Source organism: Colletotrichum costaricense (assembly GCF_030867565.1).
Source record: "Colletotrichum costaricense strain IMI 309622 chromosome Unknown Scaffold_4.1, whole genome shotgun sequence".
In the NCBI taxonomy this organism is placed as follows: domain Eukaryota; kingdom Fungi; phylum Ascomycota; class Sordariomycetes; order Glomerellales; family Glomerellaceae; genus Colletotrichum; species Colletotrichum costaricense.
The window spans coordinates 2,344,793-2,356,924 of NW_026848233.1; the positions used below are offsets into that span (position 1 = coordinate 2,344,793).

Sequence of the window (12,132 nt, forward strand, 5' to 3'; positions counted from 1 at the left end):
CAGTGAAACCTGCCCCAAAGAGGCAAAGGGCCAACCGAGACAGCCGAAGCTTGTTTACCATCGCCCCAGTATAGCAGCAGCTCGTCAATCGCCCCTCCTTGTTGTAGGCCCATTCAGCCAGCCAGGAAGCGAGGAGACTCGTCGAAGTGCTTAAGCTCGAACACGTGGGCCTCTTGGCCGTTGGATCTTGACATTGCGCCGGCGACCGGTGCCGCAAAAGGGAGGCAGTGCCGATGGAGAATGCGACGCTAAACGGGAAGACTACGACAAGGGTTCGTTAGTCACTCTTCCTCTAAAGAAGCTTGCATCGTCGTGCAGGGGCACATGTTCGTCGCTGCAACGTGCAGTCGAATGAACCCTGCCGTTGAGGCACCTCGGTCGATTACTTCAATGCAGTCCTTGCTTGTATTTGATGTTCGTGGGGAGGTGCGGAAAGTCTAATTATTCCTAGATTTGGTTGCAAGTTTCGTACGTCAAATGGGTATGTGACCGTCGCTTGGAAACTGATTTCGTCCGAGGGTCGGATATCGACCGATACTTCCGAGATGATATTGCCATAGGTCTTCGATATGGTTCTATTTTGTGGATGTTTGACAATGCGTCATGAACCGGGGATCTCTTTTCTTCGGGACCTCAGGTTTCCTCAGAATAGTAGTACTAGAGCGCAGCCGCAAAGAAAGATTGGCAACTTTTAGAAACCGCGGCACCCACAAATAGCCAGCTCTCAGCTCGACAATCGGCCTGTGCTCGTCAGCTGGTCGATCGGGGCGAAGCCACAGCGAAGCCACTCCCCGTCTCGTCTCATCTTCCTCGGAGTGACGTAAAACTAGTACCTCACCGAAGAGATGCTCGGCCAGAGCGAGGCTGTTTCCTGTATTGGTATCTGCGTGTGGTGAGCCAGAGCTTGTAAACTCCAAGGTCAAGTAAGACGCAGGCAGAAAGTGTAGGAATCTGAGTTTTGCACTCCAACAATGTTCAATGTTCGCAACGATGCGGCAGATTCCCCGAATCGAGGGTGGGCCACTGTATGCCATCATATTTCGAAGTGGTGCAAGGCGGTCAAAATATCCCATGGATTGCTAGAAGTTTGTGCCGCAATTATATGCACTACAATACATGTTCTTGCTACAAGAAGGACACTGAGACTCTGTCTGCTATCACGCCAGGAAAGTCGCAGGCACCTCCGGACCTGTACCACATCTGTTAGCATAGGTTATATCTCTCGGGTACGGTTCTAACTCACCCCAGATGTGTAGATTATCCGGCGCTGCGGGAGTGTGGTGCGTCTTCTCCGTGTCGTCGAGCAGGTCCCCATCAACGTAGTGCTCCATGATGAAACCGGAGGGGTCGAACCTGTTCTCCTGTCAGCTTTCCATGCCGTTTTCCACCTATCGGATAGCCACCGGGGTTCCCATCGCTAACTCACCAATAATCAAAGATTTGACTTCCCATTATATGGCGGCCTACGCCCCAACAAAGCTTGTGACCCTGCTCTCTCAGCCAGTCGTGGCCCAGCACCTGGGTGTCAAAGTCGTGCGTTTCGAACGAGGAATGGTGGACGTGGAACTTGGGGCCTTCAAGGAAGAAGAAGCAGTGGTGGTCGACAAATTCCTTGCCACGTGCCAGGCGGAAAAACACGGTAACGCTCTTGTCCTTATTGTCAGGGGCGTGGACGAGCTGCACATCGTATATGTCAGGATGGCTGCAATCTGGCTTGGCACGGCTGAAAAACTCACCTCGCTTGGGTACAGGTTAAAGTTGCTAGTGTAAAAGTCGTATGCCTTGTCAAAGTTGGTCAGACACACACCAAAGTGGCCCAGCTTGTGAACCGGTGCTGGGCGCTTGGTGAAACGCTGCTTCTTGTTGACATCGCGATGCTTCTCTTCCGGCTGTTTTCTGATCAGCATGAGCTCCCTGAATGTCTTCATATGTTATGCTCACGAAGTTGAACTTGAGATTCGGAAATCCTGGATCCCTCTTCTCAATTGGCGTCTGGTTGTACACTAGATGCAGTGGCCAGCCGTCGACGGGATCTTTGAACGTCACACATTTACCGCCGCCCGGCACGTCTTTAAGATCATGGATTTCTGTTGCGCTTGGCAATGTCTTGGACGCGTACTCGAGGTCTTCCAGAGACTCCACAACGAAGGCCGGACCTCCGAACTCGTCCTCCTCCGCCTCTTCGGCGCATAACACGAAGGGCTCGGTACCATAGCCTCGATAGAATGTCTTGTTCCCTTTGCGCTCGAGTTCGTAAAAGCCAAAGTCGCCGTAAAATTTACGAGCTTCTTCAATGTTCTTGTGCTTGTAGAAGACGTGCGCCAGGCGGACGAGCTGGATCTTCCGGTCGGGCATGGTGGGCGTAGCTCGTCGGTGCTGTGACTGCGAAGACCTGTAAAGAAAGGTTGGCTGTTGGCACGAAGCTTTGGCGTCGGGTGTCGTTTGTAAAGCAAGCAGGGACAAAGCCGCCTTATATTTAGACTTGGAGCTGACATCTCACCGGCAGAAATGCCGTTGGATGGGTGATTTAGCCATGTTTGTTCCCCCGCACTACCCCACTACAGTCCATCGGACGTCACGCACACTCGGTACTTGCGCTGGAGGCGTCAGAGTCCGGCGTAAAAGGAGTTGTGGTGGCTGCAAGTCCCCTATTCTTGGGCGCTGTTGTGGTGTAATTTCAGATGGCGCGGTGCCGAAAATCAGACGGCGGTTCGGGGGTCGTGGCGTTTGGAGAAAGTCCTGGCTTGCACTAGGATGTTTCTCAAGATAATCCCGACAAGCCCGGCGTGCCAAGGCTGGAGCTGCCTATCATCTTCTTAGTATCACCATACATCGACTTAGAAATAAAACAAAACATCCTTTTCCTTCAATTCAAGTGCCGAATGAGCCTACCGGATGAGTCGTCACGTATCAGAGCTCCCTCGGCACACGGTGAAGGATGGGCGAAACACACTTTCTGACGGATGGCCATAGCTCTCGGGGCCAAAAAGTAGTCCCGAACGGATACAATCGACACATAATAAGGTTCCTATACTTTGCCGGGACTTAGCCACTCACTGAACAAGCTAATGTTTGCTGGCTCGATCTGATCGTTCTCTTCCTATCATGAGGACGTGGGGTACTGCCATCGCGGGGTGCATCGTCGGCATGTTGCCGGCGGGGTACAGAAACCCGAAAGTCCGTAAATCCGCGGGATGCTGCGTCAAGTTTCGTTGGACCAAACAGGGGCGGGTGCCGGGAGTTGTGTTGGCCGAACCTGCGTCGCCGGCCGCCAATGTTGCAGGATGATGCCCGGCCGGCCCCGTCAAGATCGGTTCAAAACATTTGGGAGTGGGCCAGCCGGCCGGACGAATCGCCATTATTCGAAGCTGTCGGAGCCGAAGGTCAAGCCGGCCCTCTTCCGAAAGAGGATACTAAGCTCCGACGCCAGTTAGCATAGGAGAGGAGACATGGGTCCCTTTGGAGCGTTACCTCTTCACCGCCCTATTGAGTGTATCACAACCCTCTCCAAACGAAGCCCCAATCCACCACACAACGCAAGTCCCATCCTTGGGCTCATGGAAGCGCTCTCTCCAGCATCCCCGCTTGAAAGCGGATTCCTCATCTGGCGTTGTGGCAGAGTGGTCTAATGCGCAAGACTAGAAATCTTGTTCCTTCGGGAGCGTCTGTTCGAATCAGGCCAACGTCGAGACATGCTTTTTGCCCGCTAGGACGGAGGACGTGTTCTCACCGAACGCTCGTGTTTTGCTTACTGAGAGAGGTAGATAGATACCGTGGGCACGACGGACGTCGATAGCAGATGTCGCGATAGAATGTAATTTCGGGATGCTTCTAAACGATCTATTGCTAACCATTGTTGCGGGCAATAAGAAGGAGGAAGACAGGCGAGAACGAGTTGTTGATGGATGGGATTTGGAATCTCCATGATTCTTTCCTCCCACGGCAGTTCACCATTCCAATTTTTTCGCACCTTCCCAAAGGAAATGCCATTATGCCGCCTCAAGTACGTACATTGAGTGAGCGGGTCCTGTGTGGATGAGCAGGCATCCGCCACAAAAGCACGAGCCAGGTAGGTACGTACTCCTTCTTCGCTCCCCACCAAGGACGGCCAGGACGTTCTGACGAAACCTATCGCGAGCAGTCGCAAGCGAAGGCACTTTGCCCCTCATTGCACTTTGAAGCTTGTCCGCCGCTTCTTTTGAACCCGCAACAACTTCCTACGCCTTCTGTTCTTAGTCTTTTTGAATGCTGTATACCTGCTACAGGGTTCACTAATCGCTTCTTTCCCACAGTCCTGATGCCGAAGAAACTCTCGAAGAATCCCCAAGGAGGGAGCACCACAAACCTCGGGACGCCATCGACCTCGACAACGAATTCCACCTCCCTCTCCCTTCCTCGAATCCTGACCGACGAGCTCCCCCTTCCGAAGCTCATTGTCTTCGATCTCGATTACACTCTCTGGCCCTTTTGGGTCGATACACACGTCTCCGGCCCGCTTAAAGCCAATGCGACACATTCGGCAGTCACAGACCGTCATGGCGAGTCCTTTGCCTTCTACCAGGACGTGCCGCGAATACTCTACACTCTGCCACTAGCAGGCATCAAAATCGCAGTCGCGTCACGGACGTCGGCACCCGATCTTGCACGGGATATGCTAAAGCTTCTACACGTTCCGCCGCCGAGTGCCGAAGAAGGAGGGAGTGGCAAGAAGGAGAAGACAAAGCGGGCGCTTGAGTACTTTGACGCACCGTTGGAGATATACCCTAGTAGCAAGATTAAACATTTTGAGACCATATTCAAGAAGACGGGCATTCCATTTACGGATATGCTGTTCTTTGACGACGAGAGTCGAAACCGGGAGACGGAGAGCTTGGGAGTCACCATGCAGCTCGTGAGGGATGGTGTGACGTGGAACGAGATCGAGAAGGGCGTGGCGGAGTGGCGCAAGAGGAGGGGGCACTCGGGATAGATGTTCCTTGTTGTACGACTGGATGGCGGGCCGGGTTTGCACAAAAAGGCGTTTGGTGGGTTGTGTGATAAACTTTTGTTCCTGTTGCACTTGCACACGGACAGGATAGATCCGATAGATTGGATGGAGAGACGGGATGACCCAAACCTAGATCCACCTTCGTTGCGTTTTCCTAAGGGTCGTTGGGTAGATGGGACGGTACAACGTCGTGATACCAAATGCTTTATTATTAAATAGATGCCCGAAATGAATCGATAAAGATGTAACTCCAGCCAATGTTGCCTTGCCCTGCCAGACCTACTCCATCACCATTGGGGTATTAGATCAAACCATATCCAGGTCACCAAGCAGATCAACCCTGCCACACCAAATATGCAAACCCCAGTCTCGAAGTCATGCCCGTTTACCACTAGTCTATGCCAGTCCCGACGGGGGCGTCGACGTGCTGCCCTCGACGTGTTTCTCCGCGACCTGCTTATCGTCTGCAATGGAAAGCTTCTGTATGCCAGCCTCTGGCGCATCGGCGGCCTTGACAGGCGCTTCGGTCTCCGTCTTGGCGGCAGCCTCTTCCGTCACGCTCCCTTCCTTAGTCGCAGGTGTGGCAATCGGTGTCGGCTCAGCAGCAGGTACCTCAGCCTTGGGCGGCCACGTCTTGGGTACAGAGCAAATCACCTCGTTTTGCTCGACGCCCTTGACGCTGCCGATACCAATGCACTCAACACGGGCACCATCTTCGGTCTCGCGCCAGATGGCAGGGCGTGACGTGAAGCGGTCGTGACCAGGCGCCCACTCCACAATTCCCTCCCATGCGGAGTCGACGGTTGGCTGATCGCCAAACTTGAACTCGAGCTCGCCTCCGTACTGCTTCGGGATGTTGCGGGGTTCGATGAACTGCTCGAGTGTCGGGCGGACCTCGTGGGGGCTGAGGATGAAGATCTTGGAGACTGTGATCGGGTCGAACCAACGCTTGATCCAGGCCCAGACTGTGGAGAAGAATGCAGGGGCACCGATGATGAAGATACCTGGTAATGGTCTGTCAGTACAGTGAGTATGACGGCGATGGATGTCTGCTTACGATCGAGAGTCTCTGGGTAATGAGCCGTTGCGAGCTGACTTGCAGCCTGCATGTGTCCCTTCAGATTCCAAAACTGCTTCAAACTGACCCCAGAGATATCAACGATGTTGGTGCTCAGGGTGATGGGAGCATCGCGGTGCTCGCGGTCCCTGAGCTGCGTCGACAGCGGCTGCGTGAAGCGGGTGAGGTTTTCGTACAGCGCAAATAGGCGCATCATGCCCGCGGGCGTCTTGCCATCGAACTTGGCCTTGCTAAAGGTCGATTCCTTGCCCAGCTTCTCATAGGTAGCGACCGTCTTGCTATCAAGTTTCTGGACCTCAAAGAGGTAGATGGGAATGCCGCGACGGTCACGGCGGCCAAGCCATTGCGGGTAGAGGCGACGAGACTGCTCAAAGGCGTCGAGCTCGATGGTCTGGTAGAGAACGTCAATGTCGTTGGCGGCGCGCCAGGCTTCCGTGTCCTTGAACTGCGTGAGAGCGTCTTCGGGGACCCATCTTCGTGCGCGAAGGTATCGGCTGCAAGATAAGGCGGAAAAAAGTCAGCAAAAAATGCCATTCCTGTCTGCTTCCGGATGTTCCGGCGCAGTAGGTGACTGCGGCAGAAAAAGAGGATCTTGCTGAATAACTCACAGCAGAGTAGGGTCGTCGTGGGAAGCTGGCGGGCCTGGCTTATACAGCCCCTTCTCCTCGAGCAACGTTCTGAAGGCGGCGAGCTGCGTCTCCTCGTGCTCGTTGAGGTGACCCAAGTGGCCATGAGGATACCCAACATCAGACACCGTCGAGGCGTGGGACTTGACCCTGGCCGCGGGGTCAGAAGCTGCGGTATCGGTCGTCATTGTATGTGTATAGTACTGTGTGATCGGGTGTCCGTTTCGCAGACAGGAAAAAGTGATGTATTACAAAGAACGTAGTCCTCGTTGCATTCGCACTTTTTTTTTGATTTGAGGAACTTCTACTCGTCAGCGTAACGGTGCGAGGTCGCTCGGAGGAAGGGTCTAAAGCGTCAGCCCGGCATGACGGGCGGACAGCGGCATGGGGCGGGCACGCGGGACCCATCCATAACGCATCTGGATCCAGGGTGCCAATCCATTTCTCTTTGATGTGGTAATCGACCTGGGAGAATGAGCGGGAGAATCTGGTGTGCGGCGTGCCTGGTGCATTGCAGCGCTCTCAACCAACCCCTGTGACCAATCCTTGTCACCTGTCAGCTTACCTTATCATCCGCCGCCTCCGGCTCCGTCAACCCGACGATCCCGGACGCCGGACGGACTTTTTTACCTGTACGTCCAGGATGCCTTACGTCATACGGTAAAAGCGTTCCACCTCGTACTTTTTGCATTTTCTGACCCTTCAGAATACCATCAACTGGACAACGGGACTGAACAACAGGCCTTGATTCCGCCGTCGTCTACCTACATAAATATGAAAGTACTGCAAAGGTCACTCAACAATTTCTCTCTCGCTGCCTTGCATCATGCAGGCGCCCCATCGGGCCGCCAGCCTAGGTCCTTAGTGCTCATCGCGTTGCTGCACCGCATCCTTTGGCGTGTCGCCAGCCAATGAGACGAAAGTGACAGGCCAAGGCCTGCGAGTCATGGTGGAGACGGAACTTCAAACAAATGACGGCTTTGAAGGAACCAAACATCCGTTGCGGTCACCATTGACCAAGGCAAGGTAGCAAACACCATGTTTTCGTGTTACCGGTGAACACAAGGTTGTCCTTTGTTCACTCCTCGTCAGCTGCACAAATACATTACCCTCTGGGTATTCTAGGTCGATAGCGCCTCAGGTGTGACTTCTGGGTCATGTTCATGCGCCTGGAGGTTCAAACTTGCGATTCAAATTGCCAATGTCTCCATTCAACCAATTAGATGGGTCGGTGATGAATCCACTTCGCCTAATCTGGCAACCTCCTGAGATCAAGTCTCGGGTTGACTCAGCGGCTTCCCGAGGATACGCGGATAGTATTTCGAGCGTCTTGCAGGCAGCTAGCCGTGTGTTATGTCTCGACCCTTTCCGAGAGAACACGGCTTCACGTTCCCCTGCTCTTATTGTATGATTTCTTCTTCTCTCGGTGCTCATTTAATAGCTCCAGTACCATTCTGTTTGCCGTTCTTATGACAGATGGGTGCCAATGGTGACAGCCAGAAGCAAAGAATTCTCGGGACTTCACCTTCATAAAATGGGTATGTGTACAACGAGTCAACGAACGACTGTCCTGTCATCACGGTCTCTGGGTCTCCCCAGTCCCATTCTGGAATACCTATACGAGCTCATGCATGATTCCAGTGCAGTGTGCCGCTGCATTCATGGCGACATGAACCCGATGGGTAGCGCTATATGCCATCGTGAGTTGAGTCAAGAGCCTGCCGTCTTGTTATTACAGGAGGTCCAGGCGATGATTCATGGAGCATCTTCTTGATAGTCATTAACTATCATTTTATAGTGATGATGTAGTCGCCCTTAAAGCATTCTCAACAGCTGCCAGCTGCCTGTACTAGGAGCAGCTACGTTTCTAAGTTTAGGCCTTCGACAAGTGAAGCTCATATCAATCAGTCTCGAACGCCTCCATTCTGCCCTCTCATCTTTGTCCATCTTGCCAGCTGCATATTGCGTGTTGACGTATTGATAACTTCCAGCACTAAGGCTGGGGCTTCCTCAAATGCCCATCTGTCGCGATGACCTTAATCATCCATAGCCTCATCACCCTTCACCCGGTCCTCGGTTAGATAATCACTGAGGCCATTGCTAGCTCGCACCCTTTATTTCACTGCGAGCGTCGTTCCTGTCTCTAACTTCCAATGATAGCCGAGCTCTATTACATATCTTGTTGTAATTTGTGGCCCTTCAACACCAATTGAGCCTAGCTTCCTGTAGGTCATCGGTGTTTGGAACCTCGGCCATGGAAATACTGTCGTATTTATCCGATGTCATTTGAAGGCGAATTGTTCGAACAGCCTATGTGCGTCACGCAATTTTGTCTCTGTTTGGAACTAGTTCATTTTGCAGAGATCGAACAGCCACTCCTGTGACTGTAAGCCTTCTTCCCTATTGCATTTGCCCGCTGTGCATGTAGCGAGGGTGTGGAAAGACCACCATCGGAGGTGGTAGCCGTTGTCGACACAAAAGTCGTGTACGTTAACATTGTTGATATTGGGAGGGTAGTGGTTGTTTTCTAGCTGCAAACACTCCTGCCAGCACTCGGGCAGTTCGTGAAGCGGAAGTCGTATCCTCGGAAGACTATCTGGGTCCTTTGGGCCTCCGCCGGCGGCAACGAGAGGCAATACGGCAAGAAGAATAGTGGTGAACTTCATTTTGGCTGTTTCCTCAATGGTAGTTTTGATAGAGTGAAGTATGATGGCTGATGTGGTGTTGAGATGCGTGCTTGATGGGTTGCTGTTGTCTCACAGACGAAGGTGTTTTGTGTATGTATGTACGTGTGTGTGTGTGTGTGTGTGTGGTAGACTGGCAGGTTTCCAAGCCAGCATTATGGAAAGAGGCTGGCGATTCATACCTCTCGAGAACCTCTCTGAACTTGCTCGAGCCCTGAAGACATGCCTGCATCTCCGAGTTTGCTTGGCGTACCGAGTTGTAATTGAACCTTGATCACCTCCAACCCTGAGAGGTAAGACCTTGGGGGTCAACACGGATGAAGATTCACGACTCAGATTGATTGAGTAACTGCAATGAAACGAGGGGCGGAGTGGTAGGCGAGGAGGGTTGCTCTTTTCACTCTAGCACTTCAAGTGGCTGCAGGGCTAGTCATGAAGGCAACAACTCGAGAAGCGTTGGATTCAGTGCGGCATATTCTAGGATTAAGGATACCTAGATCATATGTGATGATGAAGTAGACTTTCGGGCATCTCCAGCCACGTATTTCCCTTTTGACACATCTTCGGGAAGGAGGAGAACCAAATGGATGTGATTAAGCCCCAGCAGTACCTAGTGGCTCTTCCATATCAGCATGTTCAAAAGGTAAGTGCGCAATGTCCAATTCTCCATCGATAAACTACTGGGCATAGCCTAACTGCTACTCTCATCCTCGGGTCCAGGATGATTCTCGCTGAGCTGATCCTCTGCAGCACGGGTGCTTTCCACACTAGGTGACGAGACAGAAAAAGTCCTGAACATTCTATCGAGATCTTGAATAGCATTGGACATTGACTCCTTATCAACCCACTCTCTGAATGTGGGCGACGGTAGAATCACCAGATCCCGGAAGTGCTTCAGTGCAATTTGGTTCGATAGAGCTACTCGGAGTGGTAGCAGGGATGGGTCCGGCTCTTTAAATATGAGCTCAAGCTCACGCCTGCCATCTGTGGCGTCTTCAATAAGACTAGTGGTACTCATATCATCGTGCTCCTCCGCACGAGGATAGTCGATGATGCAGTTGATCTGAACAGTTCCGACGCTGAGCACAAAGGATCTGAGAGTGGATCTTGGCCAGCGTAGGCAGCCACGCGACTCTAGGTATTCCATATAACCAAAGACCTTATTTGTGAAGGCGCCGGGTTCCTCAAAGTATTGAAAATTCCGGTATAACTTGCGGAGGAAAAACTGTATCGGTGTCCGCATACCCTCCCAGGTCCAAACACTCGTCGGGTCGACGCCATGACGCAGGAGCAGATCCACTTTGGCCTCGAAAAGAGCCGGAATTTCCTCGTTCAGGGCATTGTGCCAGGCATGCCCAGCAAGCTGCGGTGTGAGTTCGCAGGTGACAGTTGCTCCACACCCGAATAGGAAGTCCATCAGTTCGATAGAGTGCCCGTCTGCAGTTGCAGCCTCGGCGAGGGCCATGTCAAGCTCTCTGGCGTATTTCGGATGTCGAAGCATCGGTTCCTTCTTCCCATCCTCGTGTTCATCTCTCAAATAATGGGCCTCCGATATCTTCAATCCATACTGATCTGAATCCCGACCAAAATGGGATCTGAGTTTCTCTAAGATAGTCTTCATCGCCTTCTTCTTATAGATCCAGAACTCTTCCTCGGATGTGTAAGGCTCAAAATCCTTATACCAGAACGTCATGTGATAGCGGCTTCTCGCTGCAAGTGCGAGAGACCCGAGTCCCGTTGCATCATGGACTTGAAGCCAATCCCTGGTCTCACGATGCTCTGAGCGATTTGCAACGTCGATACTAAAGACAGGTTCAGCTCCATTACCGAAAAGGACGTCGGCAGCCTTGAGGTGACCTCCCAGAAGGGCGTCGTGGAGGCAGCTATCTAGGTAGTGTTGAGGTGCAACACAATCTGGCCTGATCTGGCTTTTCAAAACCCGCAGAATGATATCGCTTTGGTCGTTCCGCACCAGTCGCAGGAGAACGGCGTGGTCCCGAACAGCTTTGCGGTACAAGAGCGGTGCGATATATACGGCAAGGCCGCGACAGGTGAGTCGGAGATGGCGAAGGCATGAGAAACTGAGGTCTGAACAAGCTGCGATTTGCAAGATAGTCTCGGGGGGTAGAGATTGAAGGCAGGTCATCCTAACTCGAGAAAATCTGTTCAGTGTGTTATGCAGAGAAACGAACAATTGACTTGGCACGGAACAAGCTTTTCGCCCTCATGAGCGGCCATCATCTTAGAATCAGAGGTGGGCAGCTTTATCTACAGATTTGAGATGTTTAAATCAGACGCGATACCCGAGAATGATCAAGCCTTTGATTTTGACTGTGTTCACAACAAACAAAGAAGCTATTCACAGCGAAGCTCACCACAACCTGAATAGCTTCTTTGTCCGCCCGGGCCCGGACGGGCAACGATGCGTTGCCGTTTTTTCCCCCCAAAGCGGGGCCGCTTCCTTTGCCTCAACCACCAGGAGACACCACGACGTACGTGGCGAAGCCGTTCATCCTGATGCTGTCGATCAATTTGCAAGCTTGGTATGACTGTGATCCCAGCCGAGTTGAATTTCTGCAACGTTCGTCTTCTTTGTTAAACGTTTTTTTACCTCGGCGATCCGTAGGCGAGATGCTCCTGGCATCGACTTCCAACAAAGAGGAACTACAACACTTGAAAACATGTGCGCGTGGAAACAAAACCTAAATTCCTGCGTTGGTCCTGCGAAAACACCGAAGTCATCATAGGTAGGAGCTC

At 52.4% G+C, this 12,132-nt stretch overlaps 5 protein-coding genes across 5 annotated transcripts; 1 reads left to right on the plus strand and 4 right to left on the minus strand.

The window, feature by feature from the left end:
- Positions 1 to 1,157: 1,157 nt before the first annotated feature.
- CCOS01_04830 (glyoxalase) lies at positions 1,158 to 2,454 on the minus strand (the record flags this gene model as incomplete). Its single annotated transcript, XM_060453011.1, has 5 exons — positions 1,158 to 1,189; positions 1,244 to 1,353; positions 1,427 to 1,677; positions 1,737 to 1,889; positions 1,942 to 2,454. Coding segments are annotated over 5 exons (1,059 nt in total), but the record flags the coding sequence as incomplete, so codon positions are not given.
- A 1,843-nt stretch (positions 2,455 to 4,297) lies between these two features.
- Positions 4,298 to 4,969, plus strand: CCOS01_04831 (magnesium-dependent phosphatase-1; the record flags this gene model as incomplete). The annotated part of the gene is made up of 1 exon (XM_060453012.1): positions 4,298 to 4,969. One exon carries the CDS (start codon positions 4,298 to 4,300, stop codon positions 4,967 to 4,969), a length of 672 nt encoding a protein of 223 aa, XP_060316970.1.
- A 414-nt stretch (positions 4,970 to 5,383) lies between these two features.
- Positions 5,384 to 6,879, minus strand: CCOS01_04832 (CRAL/TRIO domain-containing protein; the record flags this gene model as incomplete). The annotated part of the gene is made up of 3 exons (XM_060453013.1): positions 5,384 to 5,991; positions 6,045 to 6,559; positions 6,674 to 6,879. The coding sequence occupies 3 exons, from the start codon at positions 6,877 to 6,879 to the stop codon at positions 5,384 to 5,386; spliced, it is 1,329 nt and encodes a 442-aa protein (XP_060316971.1).
- A 2,157-nt stretch (positions 6,880 to 9,036) lies between these two features.
- Positions 9,037 to 9,357, minus strand: CCOS01_04833 (uncharacterized protein; the record flags this gene model as incomplete). The annotated part of the gene is made up of 1 exon (XM_060453014.1): positions 9,037 to 9,357. One exon carries the CDS (start codon positions 9,355 to 9,357, stop codon positions 9,037 to 9,039), a length of 321 nt encoding a protein of 106 aa, XP_060316972.1.
- Positions 9,358 to 10,066: 709 nt separating this feature from the next.
- On the minus strand, positions 10,067 to 11,616 carry CCOS01_04834 (uncharacterized protein; the record flags this gene model as incomplete). Its single annotated transcript, XM_060453015.1, has 2 exons — positions 10,067 to 11,472; positions 11,568 to 11,616. 2 exons carry the CDS (start codon positions 11,614 to 11,616, stop codon positions 10,067 to 10,069), a joined length of 1,455 nt encoding a protein of 484 aa, XP_060316973.1.
- Positions 11,617 to 12,132: the final 516 nt, after the last annotated feature.